The 25,329-nt window shown below is 37.4% G+C and overlaps 1 protein-coding gene across 19 annotated transcripts in view; it reads left to right on the top strand.

Annotated features, from left to right (window-relative positions):
• The window catches only part of NRXN1 (neurexin 1), a 1,219,761-nt gene that overhangs the window by 614,240 nt on the left and 580,192 nt on the right, over positions 1-25,329 (top strand). For all 19 annotated transcript variants that reach the window (XM_070798634.1, XM_070798636.1, XM_070798622.1 and 16 more), the window contains 2 exons: positions 13,074-13,247; positions 19,202-19,321. In XM_070798634.1, coding sequence (XP_070654735.1) covers positions 13,074-13,247; positions 19,202-19,321 — 294 coding nt within the window. The remainder of the gene's footprint in view (positions 1-13,073; positions 13,248-19,201; positions 19,322-25,329) is intronic.

Here is a 25,329-nt window from a genome sequence, read left to right as displayed (position 1 = left end):
AATCTCTACCATTTATTTCTGTGTATCCTTAGGTAAGGTCCCCCATACCATCTTCATCATCATCTGCTTTTCACTAAGCACTAGCTCCAAGATTTACATATATTATTCCCTTATTTGTGTGTGTGTGTGTGTGTGGCTAATTGGTGCTGCTGTACTTATCCACATTGTAGATGATGAAACTGAGGTTTAGGAAAGTTAAACATCTCACCTAAACATTAGTAATAGTAAAATCAAATAACAGTAATAATTATTTTAGCTATTTCTGAGAGCTGATCATATCCCATGAACTCTTATAAGTATTTTACTCACAAGATCTCATTTAATTCTCACAACCATGCAGAAGCTCAGCCAGTGTGTTCTTTAAAGCCCAAATGTTTATAAGGCAAGGGGTTTGTAAGGCCCACCTGGCTATGACAGGCATTGGCAACATTCTCATAGGCTACTTTCTCATAACTGCCCTGGTGCAGGACAGCCCAATTCCCAGGTTTCTTAGAGGCTGGGTATTAGCATTCCCAGCCAGGCTGTGCTCAGTTCTGTCTGAACCCCACCATTCCCCTTCCACACACTCACTGTTTAGATCCCAGCACTGGTTTCTCTGTGGACATCAGAGACTGTATAAAGACTTCTTCAAGCTCTTTAAAGTCCTGTACTAATGTACTGTATCTATAACACAGCAATTCTGTATTCCTCAACTGCAGGAAACACAAAACAAGTTATCTACGACAAGGGTCCCCAATCCCTGGGGCCATGTACTGGTACCAGTTCTTGGCCTGTTAGGAACCGGGCCGCACAACAGGAGGTGCATGGCAGGTGAGCAGAATGAAGTTTCAACTGTTTTTACAGCCACTTGCCATCACTCGCATTCCTGCCTGTGCCTCCTGTCACATCAGCGGCATCGTTAGATTCTCCTAGGAGCACAAACTCTACTGTGAACTGCGCATTCGAGAGGTCTAGGTTGCATACCCTGATGAGAATCTAGAGTAATGCCTGATGATCTGATTCTTCATTATGGTTTGAGTTGTATAACTATTTTATTTATATCACAATGTAACAAAAATGGAAATAAAGTGCACAATAAATATAATGCACTTGAATCATCCCAAAACCATCCTTCTGCTCTGGTTCATGGAAAAATCTTAGAGAAAAATGTCATGTAATAAAATATTTCTTCCCTTGTGTAAAATGTAGTTCTTCAGAACATTTGACGTTGCTATAATACCTGTGTAGTGCTGTAGCACTGAAAATGTCACTTCTGGTAATTGCAAAATAACTGGATATTTTCCCTTTCACTTTCCATGTGCTCTTCCCATCTCTATGCCTTGTATAGAACCTATATATTGGGTCTGTTTCCTTAGCCCCTGAAGTCTTCCTCAAATATGACAGCCAACAATTTTAATTGCTCTGTGTCCTTAATATGCATTCCATAGAACATTTGCATTTATAGATGCCTAAAGCAGGCCCAGGCAAATATAGAATTTGATTGGATAATTGGAGATTAGCCTGTTCTTCCATCATCAGCTGTTCCAGCAGGCTGTTGGCTAGTCCATTCAACTGCTAAAGCCCTCCATTCTCCTAGCTTTAAGGGAAATTTCCCTGCACATCTAGCCCCACTTTTGATCATTGCTGTTAACTATCTGCATTTCTCCTTAAGGGTAATTTAAATATTGGAAGAACAAAGTGTTTGGGGACCTGCCCTAAGGAATTTTATACTGGTCCAGTGGGATTTGATGACCTGATTGAGAATATTCCATCCTTTAAGCACAGAAGCAATTCATTCTTTGAAAAAAAAAAATACAGAAAAGCTCAGGTACCTAAGTAAAAAATAAGAGTTTTATTTGACCCTGAAGCTCATAATATTTTGGAAGCTTTTTGACAATGTCTGTAAAGCTTTTTTGTGTGTTTTGTATCACTTTGTCCTTTCAAGCTCTCCAGAAAACCCTGGTGACTTCCCCCTATATCTAAGTTGAGAGCAGGTTCCATTTTTGACCTGCATTAAACAGGCCGTTATGATGGGGAAGAACCTTCATTTTATACTTACTCTGTACCTTGCTAGATCTTCCCCCTCCACCCAAAAAAGTGTGCATTCATTTTTAAATAGGAAAAGAAAATTTCTTTGAAATAATGAAAGTTATTTTGAAAAAGAAAGAAAGCTCAAATTGTTATCCAGAGCGCCTCAAAATCTCAGGAAAGATAACACATTTGGGCAGGTCCTCTCACGGGTCCCCTAGTTATAAGTCTCTCAGTCTCTAGTTCAGTGATTTCTAAACTCCTCTTCTACCCATTCTCCTGTCACCAAGAAGGGTTTTCGTAAAACGAGGAGGCAGCGTGTTGCAGTGGGAAGAGAGGTCACCCGGGACTTAGAGGCTGGGGTGCCAGTGTTACTGTCCCAGGAGTGGTTGAATTGCCTTGGGGAGGTATTTTTCTGAAAATTACCTTTTCAGAAGGGTTGTTTGGTGAGGACAGTAACCCCTTCCTGCTTATTGTGAAGATTTGGAATCAAATGAAACGAGATGGCAAAGCACTGGTCACACGGAGGTCTGTGCACGTGTCAGGTGTGACCGTAAGTGTGAGACGAGGAATTTCTGCAAGGCAGTCGGCAGTCCCAAAGAGCAGCACCCAGGGAGTGGAAAACAAAACATGCAGCGGTGACAGGATTGTTTGCTGCTAAAGGATAGCTACAGTTTCTAAACTGGCTGTCACTTGGATGGGAAAATGTAAAAACAGTGGAAGTACCTGAACCCTGTTTTTAACCAAAAGGTAAATTTACTGAGCACGAGACAAAGTTAGCTTGACAAGAGCTGATACGCCTGAACTCGCACCCCGTCTGCCACATTGCCACTGACATAGTGTGATTTACAAATGGATTACTGCACAACCATCCATAGCAGTTCACTTTATTATTTCCCATTTAACGTGCCCACTGGCTTTGCCTTAGAGTCTGTTGGCCAAACACACAAAGAAATTAAGTTTTACAATCATACTTTTCAAAAACTTTCTCTTTTGGGGCAATTTTGTATCAAAGATACCAGCTAGAAACAGAAATTTCAGAGTGTCGAAAGCATTGTCTGTCTTGTCCGTAACTATAATGTCAATGTCTTAAAGCCTTACTACAGGGGAACGCTAAGGTCTGAACTCCAATTTTCTTGGAGCCCCCCCACCTATTCATACCCAAGTCTTACACTGGGTCATAGATGAATGCAGGCGTTCTACTTATCTCTTTGTGAGAGGCAAGTGAAAAGTAACTGTCATATCTAAAAGTCAAATTTGGAAGTCATAAGAATTCTATCCACTTGTTGAAATTTAGATACCTAACATATATGATTATAGAAGCAAATTGACTTTGTGTTTGTGAGATCAGTCAATGAGCATGCAGGTGGGTTCTGCTTCATCCTGGAAATATGTGTTATTTAATTTGGACTCTGCAAACATTTATTACCATTACTTTTCTCCACTAGTCAAGTTACCCCAAAACACTCCTGTATTTTGTGCCAGTGGAACTGTACAAACTGGCCACTCGACACCCGGCATGTACACTGTGTAAACCAGTGCAGATTAAATGAAAATTATCATAGATTCAGGACATCGGGCTTGGAATCAGACCTGCCATTTTTTCTGGCTGTGAACCCCTGAACCATAGTGTCTGTGTCTGTGACATGTGTCCATGATAACCTTTATTTCTTCTGTAGCTCATCAGGTGAAAACTAAATGACACAATCTATGTGCAAGTATTTGGTAAAGTTTAGGGCGCTGCACCAATGTCAGTTATTAAGTCAGAGCTATCTTTTCTGGTTTTGGCCATAGCAAAGCTTGCACTGATCACAAAGGACTCAAAGCAGTGAGGAGGTTCTCTCCCATTTGGTCAGGGCTCTGTACATTTAAATTCAGTTGTCTCAATGATTTTTTTGTGAAATTCAGTGTCTCTGTAGTGAAAACAATATATGAATTGTTAGATGTGGGAGCCCACTATGAAATACGGAATACCTGTGGCTGGCAGTGGCCTTTGAATTAGTAACAGGAGACCAGAAGGACTCTAATCTGAGTCCTGGAGTAGTGGTCCACAGGCTGGATGGAGAGCGACATCTGCAAACCCACAGGAAGTGCACATAGGGAGTAACAGATGTCCTCGGGCAAGGCATCAGGGATCTACACAGTTAGCCTGGCCCTCTTCTATGGCCACAGACAATACATGCATGCCTTTCTGTAATGATAACAGTGTAATAGCATAGAAGCATCTGGAAAAATAGTATAAAGTGTCCATAGTGTGGAGAGTGCCTATGGAGGCTGCCTGAGTTAGGACATACTTTATATGGGGCCACAGACAAATAAACAGATAAACTGGACAAAGCTAGAATGAGGTAGAGGGCCAGGATAGACTGAAATTTAATTTCCCACAAAGATTTTGGCACTTACTTTAACTGCAGAAGAGACTCGTTGATAGGTTCTCACTACCACAATGATACCCTAAACTAGTTCTATACCTATCTTTGTCTGCCTCTCTCTACAAAAAGAAAAAAAAAAGAAAAAAATTCAACATGTCAGTTAAAATTGTTCCTGAATCACACTATCAGAATAGAAAAAAATCACTGCATTGAACCCTCTTAATGAGCTAGATGTCTTCAAGGAAGGGGTCAGTAGAAGATAAAATTCCCCACAATTAACTTTACTTGTTACTTCTCAAATGGAGGGAACTAGGGACAAATATGAATGCTGTGTTCATAAAACCTTCATTCTGCTTTATGTTTAAATGATTATTTATTGAATGGAAACTGCAAATTCATCCATTCATTCAGTGAGTCAACAAATAGCTAGTGAATGCTAAGTGAAAATAAGATGAAAAAAGGTGCTTTGCTTATGATGGTTCTTCAAGGAATTTATAAAATAATGGGAAGATGAAATATCTACATAAAGAATGGGGAATGAAATGGTAATTGTCAGAAAAGAGATTTTAAATGTTAGGGAGATTCATAGATTATACTTGCCTATGACTGAGAAAACACATAAACGAGGTGAAATTTGAGTTGAGACCCAGAAAGTGGGTAAGGTTTTGAAATGGAATATTGGAAGGGAAAAGACTCATGATATAGAAGCCATATGTTGCAAAGAATGATGCAATAGCATGAACGTGTGGTATTCCAGAGATGGAGAAAAATACAGTTTGATTAAAGATTAGTAAATAGGTAGAGGATTGATGTTAGTTTAATTCTCTACCTGGCCAACATTGTTGGGGAGAGATTGCTGAAAGTTTAGAAAAAGTTTCTGAGGGAGGAAAACTCAGAATCATGACCATTGCTGAGCCTCATGCTTTATGTAAAAGATAGCAGGAGATATAAAAGGAATCAGACCACAGTGTAGAGATGGCAGATATGGTACTAATGAGCAGGATGGGTGGAGGCAGGACACCAGATGATGGGCTATTGCATGGTGAAAGGGAGATTAGAATTGGAAAAGGAAAGGAAAATGGAGGCACAGACATCAGACGTATTGGCAAAGTCAAGTCATCAACACCAGAGTGCCTGGCAGTCATTTGAACGGAAGGTGTGAGAAACAGAATGGAATTGAAATGGTTTTGAAAATAATTTTCAAAACTGTGATTAAGATCACAGTTGTTCAGTCATGTCTGACTTTGCGATTCCATGGGTTGCAGCACACCAGTCTTCCCTGTCCTTCACTGTCTCCTGGAGTTTCCTCAGATTCATGTTCGTTGATTGGGTGATGCTATCTAACCATCTTATCCTCTGCTGCCCCCTTCTTTTGTGTTCAATCTTTCCTGGTGTCAAGGTCTTTTCCAATGAAATGGCTCTTCCCATCAGATACCAAAGTATTGTAGCTTCAATTTCAGCATCAGTCCTTCCAATGAATATTCAGGGTTGATTTCCTTCAGGACTGGGAGACTAGAAATGTGACTGCTATAAAACATGGTAGTCTAGAAGTAATTTCCCAGTAGGGGTAGATAGGAAATTTGATGGTTTATTTTTAGGCTGAACTTAGAAAGCCAGGATGAGCCTAAAGATTAGGATTTACAGCTATTTCCTGCAGAAGTAAAAACAGGTTATTCTAGGATTAAACCTTTTATGCAACAAGGAAGGCTAAGGTGTGTAAATGTTAAAGGATAACTAAGAAGGCAAACTGGTGACCACCGAGCACCTCTTCAACAAGGAATTTCTAAAAGTAACCTAATTTCCCATAGAGATGTATAAAAGACACAGATCTAGTGTCTCAGAGCAAAAAACCCACTTAGATGATCAGTTTTGACTTCAATAATGATAATTTGTTGTGCCCTCAACTCAGATGTGATTTTGAATAGTGTTTATTGTTCAATCCAGTGTGTGCTTTGTTATTAAAGCTTCCATTTGTCTCCTCTTAAGCTCAAATGTGTTAGAGAAATATTAACAACTTCCCATGCTTTTGCTTTCTGTAATTTAACATCATTTATTTAAACGATCACAGGAAATAGTAACATCGGCTTTCTCCCCAGAAAAAGCATGAAATGAGTGTTTGTTCTTCAGAGACTAGAGATGATTTTTTTCTTCTATCTAACAGGGTACACTGGTTATAAAAATAGTTTTGTGTTTATTTTTTCTTCCCAAGAAAGCCTATGTTAACTTACATGGTCTAGATATAACCTGCAGATGTTCACTTGTGGATATGCAACAAAAGATGAAAATTGAAGAGAAAGATACAGATCAGTGGAGGTGGCGGAGGCGGAGGTGGAAGAAGGTGGAGTTTGATTGTTCCCAAAGATAAGGAAGGACATCTTTCCTACAGACTAACTCTAAGAAACTAGCCCAGCCTACTTGTACTTTTTCTATTAGCCAATCAGAGCAAGAATTGAGAGGAAAGTTAGCAGTCTCCATCTTTGCTAAACAAGGTCAAATCCTCTCAGCAAAGCCTCTAGAAGCTTCTCCAGTCTGGCCAGTTGGAAAGTAAGACAATGTGTATTGTTTCTCTTTTTTCCCCCCATATGCCACTTACAAGAGATTGCAGGAGCCTCCTTAAGTTTCCCTAGAGTTTTAGCTATTCAAATCCATAAAGCAGTTGTCCTTTTTATGTATGTTCTTTTTAATTAAAATGAAACTGAGATGTTTGAGGCACTAAAAAATGCATATGAATAAACAGGAAAGCTGAGTCAAAGAACTAATTATACCTTGATGCTTACATTCTGCTTTTGGAAGACGCACTCCAAGTCCTTGCTCTAACTGCCTTATGCTCCCTGTTTTAAGAAAAGAGAAAACTTCTTACACCACTTCATTTATCTGCTTCTGGTTGATGGCTCCCAAGCCAGGTCTTCCAGGCCTAGCATTCCTGAGTCCCCAGTTCATATCATCTGATTCCTAAAGGACACTCCTACTCAAATTACACATGTTGAATGTTAAATACAATTTCTTCTCTTCTCTCCAGATTATTGCTATTTCACATTCTCTCATCTCCTAGCCTGCATGTCTTATATTTTTGGACTTCTCATTGCCTTTGGAAAAAAAAATAGTCACAAATTCTATCATGTTGCTCAAGGCTCTCCTTTGACTTTTCTCATCCAACATTATTTACCATGGTCCTTTCGAAAATTCTTCTTTTCTAGTCTATTCTGGCCTTTTGTGTTCTTTCTTGAATGCTGTTTTAATTTTGTCTTCCTGGTATGTTTGTGCTGTCCCCCATGTTTGGTGTGTGCATTTATATTATCCCAAAGTAATGCATCCTATATTTTCTTTTGATCTAAACTCTTTCATAATATTCCAGCTTACAATCAGTGGCCATAAAGTCCTTCTATTTCTCTGATTTTATCAGGCACATTTAGCCTGAACCTTACAACCTGGCCCTGGGTATTCACATAATTCTTCTGTCTCAGTCTATTTACGTCAAATTAAAAGATATGCATTAAACAACTGTCCTGTTTATGTTACCAGGTTTAATGCTGCTGGGATTCAAATGGAGTATATCAAATAATCTTCTCAAGCTGCTTCTTAGATAGTGCAAGGCACACTTCAAGTACACAAATGCCTCTAAACAAAGTCAAGGAAAATAAGACTTGTGTGTTGATATCTTACCACTCTAATTATACTGGAAACAAGGGGAGAACTTAGACCTCTTATTCTTCTGTATTTCGCAGCGCAGGTCAGCATAGAGTGAGGTACACTGTCGATGGATAATTCTTACCACACACACCAACCCTGCCATACCATAGCAGTCGTGTGCTGAGTACACTCTGTACCCAATGCTTGCATGCATTCTCAGTGATTCTCACAGCCTTACAGGGTGGGCATTATTAACCCATTTCACAGATGAAAAATCTTGACTCTTGAAAAAGTTGTAGAACTTAATGTACCTACACCGAGGCAATCAGTAAATGGCAGAACCAGGGTCTGTAGCCAGATATAACTAAAAAGCTTGTGCACTATTTCCTGCTCATTACCACCCAACTACTGGGAAACAGATACTTGTGGTATCATTTCAGGTCATTCCAGAGATAATATTCTCGAGAGGGGACTGTTACATACACCCCCTACACATGAATTCCACACTAGTGCCACAGATCAGGGTTTCTTGATATATATCTGGCTTTGTACATGTTCTTTGTATCTTCTTTTGCCCCAGCTCCATCATTTCCTTGTCAGTTCTATATATGGCCTACTTAAAGAATACTAATGAAAATCAACCAGTCACTCATAGATTGAAGAAAGAGTAAAAGCATAGCTTGAAGTCCATAGGAAACTTACTCTTACTAGATGTCCATCCTGGGTATCATTCACACGCTGAATCTTTAAAAACACTCAGCTTCCTTTCCATGCACAGGATTTTGCCTTCAAGATCCCATTAGCGCTAATGGGTCATTTTCCTTCCATCACCTTGAGGATCAAATGGAGAAGCTGCATCTTTGATGAACTCTAATGCTACACAGGGCTCAAGCCACTTAAAGGTTTCCTTTGTTCTCTTCCTATGGAAACCCACCAGGGGACTTGAGACCACCGTCTGCTATATGAAGAGTTTATAAAGACTGTATTAAGTGGCAGTGCTAAGTGCAGCTTCAGTAATGAAAATGAGAATGAATCCCCTGCTTAAAAAGCCAAACTCATCCACCTTGCTTTGTCCGAGGCTTGTATCCTGCATGGCTTGAATCAATATTTTCTGCTCTTTAACAGCACAAGAGAAAGATTACTAGTTCTCTTCACTAAGCTTTAAAAAGTTATTTGGGAAAGTGTCCTAATAGGAAAAAAGTAGGACATAGTAGGAAGTGGGAAATGGAAGTAAGTGCATTTTAGAATTAGCTCGCTCCCCTTGTGTTGCCTTGCCATTCTTTCTTTTCTGTTCTTTTCTACATGACTTCAATCCATCAGCTGACTGACAGTATTTAGTGCTCACTGTGCTTGTAGCCCAGTACTAGGCACCAAGGGAGAATTGAAAACAAAGACACTGTCTCTATCCTCGAGGAGGTTATAGTCAGAAAGAGGAAGGACTTCCCTGGCAGTCCCGTGGTTAAGACTCCAAGCTTCCAATATAGGGGACGTGGGTTTGACCCCTGGCTGAGGAACCAAGATCCCACATGCCATGTGGTACAGTCAAAAAATAAAATAAAGAAATTGAAAAGAAAGAGGAAAATTGATTATCATATATATAGCATCCCATATATAACTTTCTTTGTGTGTGTGTGTGTAATAAAGTTTTTTTTTAATATCAATGTCTCTTTTTTTTAAATTTTATTTTATTTTTAAACTTTACAATATTGTATTGGTTTTGCCAAATATCGAAATGAATCCGCCACAGGTATACATGTGTTCCCCATCCTGAACCCTCCTCCCTCCTCCCTCCCCATACCATCCCTCTGGGTCATCCCAGTGCACCAGCCCCAAGCATCCAGTATCGTGCATTAAACCTGGACTGGCGACTCATTCCATATATGATATTATACATATTTCAATGCCATTCCCCATACATAACTTTCAGTGCTAAGTTCTACAGCCCTGAAGCAGTGCCAAGAATTCTTCATTCAGCTACCACTGTTCTCCAATACCGCATTCAGTAGGCCTAGAGGAAAACTGAAATTTCCTAACAAATTTATTTCGATACATGAATGTAGGAAGTAGGTCCTTGCATTTGACATCTAACAGTATAAATCAGCCCACTATCTCAGATGAGCAACAAAGGGCACTTGTCTCTGTTTTTCTAGAACTCACCTTGGTTTCTGTTTGGAGCTCTGATTCTTTGAATTAGTGAATATCTAACCTCAGGAACTTTTCATTCTTTCATTTCCCTGGGATTATTTCTAGATTATTTGGAGGTAGAAGACTTCCACTGTTCCAATATTCTGGGAATAGAGAGAGATTGCACAAGAGCTAGTCTCAAATAATCTGTACTCACAGCATAGGTGCTGACTGACTTGCTACTCACCATCTGTATTCTTTGTGTGCATAACCTCCTCAGTGTTAGTCTCTTAGTCGAGTCTGACTCTTTGTGACCTCTAAGGACTGTACCCTGCCAGGTTCCTCTGTCCATGGAATTCTCCAGGTAAGAATACTGGAGTGAGTTGCCATGCCTTCCTCCAGGGATCTTCCGGACCCAAAGATCAAACCTGGGTCTCCTGCATTGCAAGAGGATTCTTTACTATCTGCACCACTGGGGAAGCCCTCCTCAGACCAGCCCTTTTCTGCTCTTCCCTATGCTACTCTGGGAATTGTTCTGTTGCTTCCATACCATGTGGGATATAGAAAGCTCTGTGAGGTTCCCTAAGCTCTCAGCATGTCTAAATCTACCCTGCAGCTTTTTCTTCTTGAAGATTACACTGCTGCTTCTGGGTTCTCTTGAGGAAATGCCACTGATCATTATTACTTTCCTCAGCCTACTTGAGGTTTTGACACCCACCAGACCTCACATCAGAACACTGCTCCTGCTGCTGCTAAGTCACTTCAGTTGTGTCCGACTCTGTGCGACCCATAGACGGCGGCCCACCAGGCTCCGCCGTCCCTGGGATTCTCCAGGCAAGAACACTGGAGTGGGTTGCCATTTCCTTCTCCAATGCATGAAGGTGAAAAGGGAAAGTGAAGTCGCTCAGTCGTGTCCAACTCTCAGCGACCCCATGGACTGCAGCCTACAAGGCTCCTCCGTCCATGGGATTTTCCTGGCAAGAGTACTGGAGTGGGGTGCCATTGCCTTCTCCACATCAGAATACTATGTCCTCTTTTTGGGAATGACTATGTTCACACTTCTTCTCCTCCAACTTTCTCTCCTGCTTGCCCACATGAGGGACAGGAAAGCTTTACTCATCTCATGTAATTGCCATTATATTCTATTTCACTCCTTTAAAAGCCTTGAATTTTAAGGATCAAATACATAAGCACAACTTCTTTATGTCTTTGGTTTCTGATCCATATCCCTTCTTTGAAGTAAGTAAAACACAATCACTTGAAATGTGGGAGAAAAGACTAAGAGAAAGGAAACGTAGAAGAAAAAATCATGTATTTCAAAGGTAGAATCCTGTTTTAGACCAAAAGCATGGTATCCTTTAATATTAGGAATCTTGGTTAATAATTAATAGGTGTTTTCTTCTATTTAGGAAGTAGCAAAAGTAAACACACCCAGTACCGTCAGTACAAATCATGGAGGATCTATGGCATCCTATTTAGTACTTTGAGCTTTAGTTAGTGGGTCAGGGACCTAAGTTCTCAGTTTTTATGGCTCAATGACTTTAAACAAGCTCAATTTACTCATCAATACAACCCAGGAATATTCTACGTGTTGCTTTTTACCCTACTTACCAAGATAGCTTATTACTGTTTTGTGGATGGTGACAGGAGACACAGTTTCTGGGTCAGACACCAAGGCTTTTATTACTCATGACTCAGCAACCAGAGTGAGCATCAGCAAGTAGTTCTCCTCACTCCCAGGTCTTATGAAAACAATACAAAGGGGCCTGGAAAACATTAAGAATGTAGGAGTTCTGTGTTACAGTGGGAGACGGTATCAGGTGTCATGAGAGTTAAATAAAATGGTTAAGGTGAGACAGAAAATTCAAATGACAATGCAAACTCAAAGAACTAATTAGCTAAATAGAATATGTTACCAGGACTTAAAAACATGAGTAGTATATCAAGGAAATTTGTGGTGACCCTCCTTATGTTTTGCACTGATTAAGTGTCTACTAGAGTCAGTTAGTTATATCTACTCAATGCTATCCAGATAGGGTGATAGAAAGGAATAGAATCAAACTTGGATTACAATCTCTTTTTTTAAAGTAGTAGTTCATTAAATTCGGAAGTCTCAAACCTAGAGACATGAAGATGAGAAAGCAAAGCAAAACGTCCCACTAGAAACTGTAATAAAATTGGGGAAAAGTTATTGATGCTTTGTTAAATGATCCCAAAACAGCTTAATGAATTCAAAGTGGTGCACCTTTACCTAAAAATAAATAAATAAATACTTGAAAAGGGGTGGCATTTTCAGGTATATACAGTCTACTATGGGATTGAGTTGGTGAATAAGATAGGTACAACCAAGGATAATAGATTTAAGCATAATAGAAAAGACAATTTTAGACATTAGACATTTAGAATTTGTTGAGCTTCTAGTTAACAGAAAAACCTAGAATTCTCTAAGCGGAAGGTAGATTTGATAATAATAGCACCTTCTAACATCTACTACATGTTTTCATTCTGATGCTCTCCATTATTTTACCTTTTAATCCTCACACAGTCCTATAGGATACACTTTATTGTTCCCATTTAAGAAATGAGGTTATTAACTATCAGAGAATTTTTTTTTTTTTTAAGTGCTCAAAGCCATGGAGTTGGTAAATAATGACTTCGATTTTAATTCAGGGGCCTCTTCATGGCCCATGTTCATTCCATTTGGCCACACTGTATTAATTAGTTTTCTGTGGAACTAGCTTCTAGAAATTTCTTCTAGTGCTGATGTATTAGTCAAACACTTCTACTGTTTTCTACTTTTAAGAAAATAGTTATCAATTTTATTAATTTTGAAAATTAATTTAGTGAAAAATAAACCTTACTATTTATTTTTCCTGTCCTACTGTTGGTTAAACTCAATGACAAATTACTTTTGTGACCCAAATTTTTGTCTTCCCACAGGTGACTTGTATATAGGAGGAGTGGCCAAAGAAACGTACAAATCATTGCCAAAGCTCGTCCATGCCAAGGAGGGCTTTCAAGGCTGCCTGGCATCGGTTGATCTAAATGGGCGGCTTCCAGACCTCATCTCAGATGCTCTTTTCTGCAATGGACAGATTGAGAGAGGATGTGAAGGTATTAGATCTTTGTTATTACACTCAAAATAATTCTAATTCCACCTATAAATGAGAACAGATCTCTCTGGCCAGCAAAATTTTCATTTCTGACAAATGGCCAAATCTCTATTTAAGGCTTAAAAAATCCTTATTCATCCCATACATCTTAAATTTTCTGGACAGTTTGCAAACCTACACTAATGCTCAATAAATTTAAAATTGGAGCTATATCTATGGATCTTGATTTTTCTACTTTGCATTCCATAGTTCATCTCATTAGCGTGATAATCAGCTCTGCAATGCTTGCTTTATAGCATTTAATAGATACTCCATTTGAACTAGAAAAACATATTTATTCCAGCAAATGTTAATCAACTTGAGACTGTTTTTTTTTTTTTTTTTTTGAAATCTACATTCAGTAAGACCCAACAAGAAAATAACATTCAGACATTCATTCTCAAGTCACTATATGATTTGTGTCTACATGACAGCACAAGTGTCTCCCATATATTTTGTTTGTTTTAGCAAAAATTGGTTTCTTCTATTCCCCAAGGTTAATATTCCACATTTCAGAAATGTGCTCAAGTATCTTTCTGTTCTTTTGTGTTCTCTATCAGACTAAGATCTGTAGGAGTACTTTTTGATTGCTGCTTTCATTTTAGATAATTTTCACTTCAACACCTCAGATTGTTTGAGCCATCTCTCCCTCCATAAATGCAATTTAATCACATTATCCTGAATTTTGTAGCTCTGAATGTGTTGCTGCTTCTCCTTTAATGTTGAATACAGTTCGGGCCATTTTGAAAATTTTAGATTCATAATGAAATTTCACATGGGAGAAATGAAAGAAGACATGTGAATTCCTGTCCCCCAGAAGCTTATGAATCATTTCTTCTCAGCCAAAATAATGCTATTAGGTTTAGTAACTACCTACGTACATATACATTTTTTATTTGAAAATACATTTTTTTTCCTCTTTGCAGCATATATTTTCCTGAAAAGTCCGGTGAAATTCAAACTGTTTTAATCATGCCAGAGAATAAGGTTATTTAATTGAAATCTTTGATGAATTAATTTTTAATGTTTTGCCATATTTCTTTATTTCATATTTTGTAATAACACACTTTTGTAAAACAAAAAGAAACTGTGTTTTGTTCTTTCATTAATTTAAAAAAGGAAGTAAAATTGTTAAGTGAATAAATTCTCTCTAGTGGATGAATACAGAAATGTGAGACATAACTTTGATCCTTGGAGGTGATCTAATAATTGAAGATATATGTATTTTTTTTAAGTTACTACAAACTCTTCTGAAAATATTTTTCAAAAATAGGCCTTTCTACAAGTTGCTTGATGACTTCTCACCTATAAAGAGATGGTGGGAGCAGACAGACAGAGACACATTCACAGCTAAACACTCAAAAGATAGAAAAACAGACACACACACATGACCTCCCACCACTGGCACATGATTGAGTGGGTGAGTGGGAGGGAAAACTAATGAGAAACGTATTGAGAAAGTGTATTTACAATAAAATTTGGTGTTATTTTCCATCATAATCTAATGAGCAAATTGGTTAATATGATTGATTGGAATCCTCTTGAGTAATTGTAAACTATGGTTTGAACATCTGAAATCATTCAGTAAATTATATCATTGTTTCCTTCCTTACTTTATCTAGTTTGCTTTAATATCTGAGCTTTAATAACCCTCACCCTCTCTTAACCCCTTTTCCTTTATTTTTAAAATGTTGACATGTTCCTGCCTTCCTGCCTTAATATTTCCCTATTTTTTTTGCTCCAACATCAAGATTAACAGTTTTTAATTTATGAGTATTTCTGTTCTCTGTGGTCCCTAGGAATAATCTCATATGTGCCTGTCATTGGTTTTTCATGATCAATTTCTAGATATTCTAGAATTATTTCTCTAAAGATGATTGTCTTAAGGGGTTTTGAGTTCAAATCACATCAGAATCACTAAACCCCCATATTAATATTAACAGAAATAGTATAAATTTGACATCACTTAATAATATCTTCCCATGATTTTCCACCATGTCCACCCAACAAGACCAACACATTTCTAAGCTTTTTTCATGTGAGAAGCCATTGGTTTTCTCATAATAATCACTTGCTGCCTTTCTCTCTAACTTATTTCAATGAGTAATAGTTGATTTTATTTACATGACACGTGTTAGCTTGCAGATGGAGCTTACATTGTCCTTTTCCCTTTACATTAATGTTTCTCAACCTGAGCAAGTATTAAAAGCACCTGGAGAATTGTTAAAACCCATGTCACTTGAAAATACCCTCAAAGTTTCTGGTTCAGTAGATCTAGGATGGGACTCTAGAACTTATGTTTCTAGCAAGTTCCTAACTTATGCTGATGCTTTTGGCCTTACAACAAACTCTGAAAATTACTGCCTGGAAAGGCATAGAGACTGGCAATGCACCAATAATCAGACTCAATTAACCTCAATACTGAGTCAAGATAACTTCTGTACATGGAGTCAGTGAAACAGCTTTTGGACATGTGCATTGACTCATAACATTCAACTCTTGAACTGCATTATAAGCTCCAGAAATGCTTCATTATTAAGGCTACCATTGATCAAGCACTGATAACAATGTTTACATATATGCAATTTCATTTAATTCTCAAGACTCTAACAGCTAGGTATTATTGGATTATTTTAAAGGAGTAAATTGAGCCTTGAGGCTTTCCTGGAGACTCAGTGGTAAAGAATCTGCTTGCCAATACAGGAGATGCAGGTTCCATACCTGGGTCAGGAAGAGCCCCTGGAGAAGAAAATGGCAATCTACTCCAGTATTCTTGCTTGGGAAAACCCATGGACAGAGGAGCCTGGCAGGCTACGGTCCATGGAGTGGCAAAAGAGTCAGACATGACTTAGTGACTGAACTAAAAAACAATTTGAGCCTTACATATGTAACGTGATCTTCCTAATGTCACACAGCAAGTAAGCGGATATGGAAGCTTTGAGCCCAACTTTGTCTTATTTGAAATCCCAGATACCTAAGCACCTTTTTCTATTGTTTCTTTGGTTTCCAGACATTGTCGTTTACCTTCACTTTCCTTTCCTTTTCAAAAATATCCTTATTTTCAAACACTTAGTACAAAAGTCTTTGTGGCTTGCTCCCAGTTTTATTCAGTGATAAAATAGAAAGAACATTATAAAACTAAAAAGAAAAATTCAGGGCTTTGTCTCATGCAAATGCCTGTCAGTGTTTAAATATTATTCTAGAAGGTGAGTTCTTTGAAAAATGTGACTTGTCAGGCATAGGCCTGAATTCTCTTGTAATACCTGAAAATATAAAAAACTGTTGTGATAATAAAAACATAATAATAAAGCATATCTTTATGCTCACATAAAGACTTGGCAGACACTCTGAGTGGCTGCTGTACAATATGGAGAGGCAGGTTATTTTTCAAAATTGCAGCTTTACCATTTTTAGAGTTTAACATTATTTTGCAATTCTATTTCTGATAATTTTTACAAAAACAAAAAGATAAAAGCAAAAGCATGGCTCCTCGTCAGTTCTTGTTCCTGTTCTTTTCTTCTGCTGAGCAAGTCAGGGGAACAGTATTGTTGATAACACAGCCCCTGACCCAAGCTGGGCTTGTGCTCAGGAAGGACTGCACTACGGAATACTGCTTTGAGATTTTATTTTTTTTTTTAACAACCATTAATTATTTTCAGTCTTTAGTACCATGGAATAAAGATCTTACCTCTCACAGACTGGAAAAAAACAACAAAAACTGAGCAATTTAGTGATCCTTGGTTCTTTGATATAATAAGTGAGAAAAACTATTATTATTATTAAAAGCAACTATTATTTTTATTATTATTACTATACTGATTATGATTATGATGATACAATTAGTAGTTACAATACTATGATTTCTAAATTTGTGAATATTCATATAGTTTAGGCTACATTCAATACATTTTATGAAGAATACCATGACTCAGAATTTCTAATAAAAATATATTTGTAAGGAGGATGTTTAAAATTGGCATTTATTAAAACATCAGTTTGTACAAAATCTAATTACAGATAGCTCTCATGTATTCACTAGAGCAGTTACCTCAAAGGCTGTCAGTGTTAATAGCATCTAATTAGTCTGGTATCTGTTTTTGTGTTTTCATAAAACCTAAAATTATGTTTGCTAGAAAGTATCTTCAGATTATACTCTAAAGGTGTTGAGGTAGATGTTGTTCCCTTTCCACCCATCTCTAAGATAACCCTTATTAGTGAGGTTCTTCTGTATTAAATATTCACAGGGCAGTTTGTGAGAGTTGAAGACAGTTATAAAGATAGGGAAAATATAGATGTAACTCTGAGACCTGTAAGCAATAAATACCTCGTCTGGTAAAAGCAAAGATAAATACTCCACCTTGCAATCTTGTAAAGGAATTTTCTTGATGGGGAATTATATTGCAATTTGCTTCTTCCATTCTTTACTTTTTCTCTCATCTACTCTAAATGATGTTGTCTACATTTGGATAGTTTGATCTTACTGTAAGGTCCAAGTGTCGGCAGAGAATGGCTGTCATTGGTTTTAAACTTTAACTGCAATAGCAAGAGAAAAGACCCAGAGGGGGGAAAAAATAGAAAGGGTCTGATAATGACTATCGTGTACATTGTATCTACACATGATAAGTGGGCTGCATGCTTCAGCTAAGCAGTGCAGTCATTCTGGCAATGCATTCATATCTATCCAAGAGAGGAAAATATGCAAAAGCCCTGTTAATTTTCCTTCATTACATGTCATTGGCTCAATTAACCATTTTATGAATACATATGTAGTGAAATTCTAATCAATTATCGCTTTCTCATTTTTGGCTTCTCTTAAGATTTATGGCTGTTAATTATTAATTTGTTTGCTCTACATAGCATTTCTCTCCCCCTTTACAGCAGCATGCTTTTTTGAATCTTCTGTGTTTGCCCATTTCAGTATTGCTTACTAACATTTAATATATTTTGCTTTTTTTTTTTTTATTTTGCTGACAAAGTTGCATTGATGAAAGCTGACTTGCAAGGTAGATAGCCCTATGTGTATAAAACAAGACTGAAACCCCATAATACACAGTGGAAACCTCAAAATAACATACCTTATATTTTTGCAGTAACCATTATTTGGGTATAGATTTAATTTTTCCCTTCTTGAATGCTGTGTAAGAAATTTTATTTTGTAGCATAGTTTGCATAAAGGCTTTCAGTCTTGAATATGTTTGTAGAGTGATTACATTTAATGCTTTGATCATTCTTTTCAGTTCTTTGTTTTTCAGTGTTCTAGTTATTATTCTTTAGAAATAGACTAGCATTTTTTTTCTTGTATGTTAAATGGGGGCATGTCATTTATACAGTTTTTAATTTTATGTTTGATTGCATGAAATTGTTAAAGCATGTGAATTGATACTTGCCAACATACCTATCCAAAACACCAACAGTCATAACTTTATTCATAGTTTCTGCAGGAAAACTTCTAGAAACTTGCAGGACATTTTTGCACAACTCTCTTCAGTTTTTTTTTTTGCCAATCTTTATCTCAGTTTCATGAAAGTTGTAATCTCCATCTCTCATGGTGTCTCTCCCCATTGGTTAGAAGTTAAGGAGATCCATGCATTTTTCTAAAATCCAAACAGTGAGAGAGTTATTGAAGATGGAATGAGATTACCTGCTACCATAATCATACTGGAAGCTATGTGCTTGCTTTTACTATTTGTTGGTTTAGTTGACTATTATAACGTATTTTGTCCTATATTTGAAATTCCAGAAAACCTTCATATGACAGCTTCTCTGTTCCTAATTCAGGTGTGTGAACTAGAACTTTCCAGACTAGTTTGGTCGTGTAATTTGAGGTGTTGGCAACTACTGTGTGTGACCTTGCTCATGTGTAACACATTTTTGACTTTTTTAAAGAACCCAAGTTTCTTTTGGATTGTTTTTCAGGGCCTAGCACAACCTGCCAGGAGGACTCGTGTTCCAACCAAGGTGTGTGCTTGCAGCAGTGGGATGGCTTCAGCTGTGACTGTAGCATGACTTCCTTCAGCGGACCGCTCTGCAATGACCGTAAGTACCTGCGTGTGTACTGATGCTTGTCTTTGCTTCCAGATACTACTTGATACCCCAGTCTAAAGCTAAGAGTCTTTATATTATTCATGAATAAGTTCAATGGTTGTAACCAGGAGAAGCATTTGATCCTACAGAAAGAACAGTTTTGAAATACTAAAGTATTGATCAAGGATGCCATTCGCCAAAATCTGTGATAATGGTTGATCCTTTGGTCTTTGACTCTTTGTTGGAATTTTTTGAACTGCTAGTGAATACCCTGTTGAAAATAATTTTTTCCTTTGTTTTATATGACACTTCTTCCCTAATTTTTGAAAGAGCCTTCATGTTGGTTTCTATTAAGTAATATTTATTTTCATAAGATTATATCTTGAGAGCTGGAATTTTAGTGAATTAACAGGTCTTGTTATTTTTTTCTCTCTCTACATCTTTTCAAGCCCACACTATCTAAGTTAACAGACAGTATGTTTAAACTTTGTCCTTCAATTATTCTCCCTTATATTTTAGCCACTTGTGTTTGTGTTATTTCCCCTTCAGTCTCACAATATAAGCATGGTAAAGAAACACAGCATTCACAATATATTATGGAATATCTGTGAAAGCCTAATTTATGTGATAGCAGTCTGAATTTTGAGACCAAACTAACTGGCGTATGAGATGAAGTTCTGCTTCTTAACTTTCCAATAAGTACTGCTTTACAGTACTTCATCAATATGATAAAAGGGTTTCCTACAAATCATGGCATTCTGCTCTATTGAGAAAATATATCTGACAAAGCCTTCTGTTGTAAAATAGAGTTCCATACTTATGTTGTAAATGCTACTACATTTAAGAAAAGCTCTAGGATGGGATGATGGGAGAGCAGGTGAGATGATTGAAGGTTTGGGCTTCCAAGTTAAAGCTGAGTTTGAGTATGGATTTAAAGAAAGACTAGAGTTTGTTCATTTTGACCTTTATATATTTGAGACTGTTCATGTCAGTAGATATGTGTATGTGTTGAAGATGGAGTCAAACTAAAATATGTTATTGAACTGAGTTGTTGTAGCCCAGCAGTATAGCACAATTTCCTAGCCATTTTTACATCTCCTATCTGACAGTGAATATAGGAAGAACAAGCGACTAATACAAAGTAAACAGTACTTGGAGGAGGCATGTAAAGATCACACCACAACAGAAGGAGAACTATTTAGTCTTCATCCTACCAGTGACCCCTTCAATTACAAGAATTACAAGAAACCTGAAGCCACAAGCATATATACTAACCATTACACATTTGCAAACACTGTATTTCAAAAAATCAAATCACTCCTACAAACATTAAGCCACATTTGGAGTTATATAAATAACCTTATGTAAAGACTCAATAATTACTTATATGTACCTAGAGTAAAGCAAATCAAAGAATCTATATATCCTTTTAATAAACACATGTTTGGATATAAATAGAACAGTAACTTCTTTCAGTTGCTCCTGCCCCAGAGAAAATAAAACCAGCTTACTTTCAAGGACAAACAGAAGACTGATAATTTGCTGTGATTTCATTATGACGGTTTAAAAACAGTAAATATGATCCTGACACATGTAGCTGAGTGCTTTTTTTCTTTTTTTTTCATGGAACCATTTTGCATTTTGCCAAAGAATTTATCTGCCAAATTTTGTGCTTAGTTTCCATGTTTTACACAATGGTTGTCTCTTGGTTGTGTCAGATTGTGTATCCTCGTGTATGAGTTAAGTATAAAGAATTTAATTTTCTCTGTTTATCTGCTAGTTGTTGCTGTTGTTAGTCACTCAGCCGTGTCTGACTCTTTGAAACACCATGAACTGTAGTCTGCCAGGCTTCTCTGTCCATGGAATTTCCCAGGCAAGAATAATGAAGTGGGTTGCCATTTCTGTCTCCAGTGTATTTACTAGACATTTCCTAAAGGAATATCGAGATCCTTCCTTAAGTATCATGCTGTCTTCAGGTCATTTTTTACAGAAAATTATTTGAATGCTGCTCTTGGGTGATAGTAGTGGTGATGACAATGATAAGGCTATTTGTTATTTTCTTGTAAATAAGGTAACTGTCATTCAATAAATAGGTCTCCTGATATGCCTTTTGCACAAATCAGCATTAAAATGACTTTGGAGGGCTCTCAGAATACATGCATTTTGATTAAATCATTACCTCTTTGCGGGTTTTCTGGGAATGTGAAGTAGTTTTCCTGGTTTATACATTGGTGTTTTGGTGGTGAGGTTATGTGGGTACAGATCAATATTTAAAAGCAAATCTTATTTTCATATCTATTTGTAGAAGTTGTCACTATTATACAATAGTGACAGTTATCCTGAAGACATGCAATTAACAAGCAACAAATGTGGTATGTCGCAGTTTCTTCACTCTTTAAACTGATCAAAATAAACCTTATCTCTGCATCTCACTGCTTTTCTTTAAGTTGTACACATAAGCCAAGTGTGATTCCATTTTAACAAGCTCCTTTTCCTATAGAGGATGGCTTTTAATTTTTAAATAAAGCAAAATATGACATTTTGTTTCTTAATGAAATTTTCTTCTCCAGTTTAGATATTTTTCCTTAATTTCTGTGACTGTAGCTGTCAACTGCGTGGAAAACAAACAAATTAAAAAAAGAATGGAAAATAGAAAGAAAACTATTTTTTAAGGAAAGAGAAAGAACACAGCACATTGCAAATGAGATTCCCCTACTCCAATCCCCCATAGACCTTACAAATGTCATCTCTCTGATAAGTTTCATAGAGTTAGAGTAACTAGAAAAATTTATTTATGTTAGCCTGGAGACATAATTAACAATGGGATGATGGGAATACTTTTTTCCCTTGTAAGTGTAATCTTGGATAAATCATACTAATTAATGAAGTTAAAGGAATCTTTCAAAAAAAGTGGTACTTAGGCTAAGTGGTGCCAAAGGCTATTTTTAAAGAAAAGTGTTTGTGAAGCCCTATCTTTGCTGGAAAGTTGCCATCAAATAACCTACTCAATTGACAAAAATAATTGCTCTGAGGGTGTATGTGTTTGTGTATGTGTGTAGGGTGCTGCATGTACTCCTTAATTCTTCCATATCTATACCATATTTTCAGTTCAGTTCAGTCACTCAGTCGTGTCCGACTCTTTGTGACCCCATGAATTTGCAGCACACTCGGCCTCCCTGTCCATCACCAACTCCCAGAGTTCACTCAGACTCACATCCATCAAGTCAGTGATGCCATCCAGCCATCTCATCCTCTGTCATCCCCTTCTCCTCCTGCCCTCAATCCCTCCCAGCATCAGAGTCTTTTCCAATGAGTCAATTCTTCGCATGAGGTGGCTAAGTACTGGAGTTTCAGCTTTAGCATCATTCCTTCCAAAGAAATCCCAGGGCTGATCTCCTTTAGGATGGACTGGTTGGATCTCCTTGCAGTCCAAGGGACTCTGAAGAGTCTTCTCCAACACCACAGTTCAAAAGCATCAATTCTTCAGCACTCAGCTTTCTTCACAATCCAACTCTCACATCCATACATGACCACTGGAAAAACCATAGCCTTGACTAGACGGACCTTTGTAGGCAAAGTAGTCTCTGCTTTTCAATATGCTATGTAGGTTGGTCATAATTTTCCTTCCAAGGAGTAAGCGTCTTTTAATTTCATGGCTGCAGTCACCATCTGCAGTGATTTTGGAGCCCAGAAAAATAAAGTCTGCCACTGTTTCCACTGTTTCCCCATCTATTTCCCATGAAGTGATGGGACCAGATGCCATGATCTTCGTTTTCTGAATGTTGAGCTTTAAGCCAACTTTTTCACTCTCCTCTTTCTCCCCAATATAATTTTTCTGGCTCATTGTAGCAATATCTGGTTGAGTTTCCCCCTTCTCATCCCTCCCTCATCCAGTCCATCCTATGCCTCCAGTTTCGTTCTTTGTTCCTGTTCTCCCTAGTTTAAATATCGCCAGCTCTTCCTGACTCTCCTAAAAGAGAAAATGCTTTCCCCCCTTTGACCTCTATAGAGTTTTGTTTATGCTATTTTATTAGCCATCATTTCCTACCTTATAGTGACTTGTATTTGGTCTTATCTCCCAGGAACAGTAATGCTTTTTGGGGTGGGAGGTGTGCTCAGCCCAGTGTTTTGCACCTATGTGCATGTTACATGTTACATGTACTGGTGATAGTAGTAACTCACTAAATCAATGTTGACTAGATGCGTGAATTTTCCGTAAGGATTTCTAGTATGTCCTCAGTGGCTGACGGTACTCTCTCCAAATTCACCAGTTTGGAGTTCACGAACCTCCATGGTCTGACCGTAGGTTTCATTTTTTATTCTTATCTATTGAAAAAAGCCTTGTCCATATGGCATGGTACTGCCAGTTAACCCACAGTTTTGAGCAACATTTCATTTTTCCCATTTCTTCACCATTGCTTATGCTAGTTTCTCCTCCTAGGGAATGTACCCATTCTACCTAAAATGCATTCCTTTCACTATATCTGCTTGAAGAAATGTAATTTCATTTTTTAATCTTTACCTAAACTGTTTCATTTCATGAAAACTTCTAGGTCCTCTGAGCTGGGTCTGCTTTCCCTCTTCTGAAATCTTAGAGCAACTGTTTTTTGCCCTTATCACTTATGTTTGTGAACTTTCTCTTGGATGTAACTGCTCTCTGAGTGCATGCTGCATGCCAGATGCGTGTTAAGAGTTTACATTCACTGCATTAAATCTGCATATCACCTATCCGTGCTTGCGTGCACATCCACACCATCATCAGACCACTGTGCTACAATAATCCTTTTCTGTATCTTCCCTGTGGTTCAGAATAGAATGTAACCACACCAGCTAATTTAATGTCAGATTGGGGAAGATGAATATGGCTATGATCACACGGAAAATAGCGAACATAATAACACTGTCACATTACATTAGTATAGAAATGTTGTGTGCCAAATTACAGTTCAGCTTCAATGGTGCCTGTTACCATGAGGGATTAATACATCATAGTGCTGTTATTTTGGTGCTAGGAAGGTGTGGGCACTGCCATTAAAAGACTATTTTCAGAGTTCTAAACTTTGCCAAAAGAAAATCTTTCTGATAGGAATTTGTCGTATCTATTGTATGAGAATTAGAATTGTTCATTGAAAGATAAGAATGAAAAACATTTGTCTGTGACTTGTTACCATGACATTTTAAAATATCTTCAGATTTGTTTCTCACCTTCTTTTGTTCTTTGAAAAGAAAATCTAATACCCAGCATCTGAGCATCAATATCAGAACTACTGTAAATGAATCATAACATACATAAAAATAACTTGAATCAAAGTGACATTATTTCTCTCCCATGTAAAGCTGCCAGTAGTATTCAGCTGTGAGCTGATTTGCTACTGATGCCATTTATGGCTGAATAAAATTTAGCAATTAGCTGTGTCCACAACCAGATCCTCATTGTGAGTATGATGAATCTTATTAACCTTGAATCATTCAAGCATTTCTATAATAAATGGCAGCCCAGAACTTGTTGAAAGCAATTCATAAGTAATATTTACTATAATGCTTTAGAAAAACTATCTAGTGCCAGACCTGTATTAGGTTAAACCATAAAGGATTAAAATATTGTTCATACTGAGTCAGAAAATGCAATAAAAGACAGAACAGGAAGCATAATGTATGATAGAGAAATGTATTATATAGTAGAAGTGCTATCTTCTGCTATTTTATATAAATTTATCTTTGTTCTTCTGGTTGGTAATAGACATCATAAAAGTAAATGCATAAAAAGAAGCATTAGTCTCTCTTCATATTGCAATTGGGTGATCAAATGACAGTTTTAAGTTGTATCTATGTAAGAAAATTTAAGTGGGAAGAAAAGCCCCAAACAGTAGAGTGTAGACTATTTCTGTATTTAAATTACCCAGATTAATTCCCTATATTTTTCAGCAGCTGAATGATCCATGATTCTAAGCAGACTTTTTGCTCTGTGTAACTGGTGCCAATTTGGCCCCAGAAGTCAAAAAAGAAGGTCTAATTGTTGT

This window comes from Bos indicus, chromosome 11 (assembly GCF_029378745.1).
Source record: "Bos indicus isolate NIAB-ARS_2022 breed Sahiwal x Tharparkar chromosome 11, NIAB-ARS_B.indTharparkar_mat_pri_1.0, whole genome shotgun sequence".
Classification (NCBI taxonomy): Eukaryota; Metazoa; Chordata; class Mammalia; order Artiodactyla; family Bovidae; genus Bos; species Bos indicus.
Note: the sequence above shows the minus strand (reverse complement) of the source record. Positions and strands in the feature narration are given on the sequence as shown.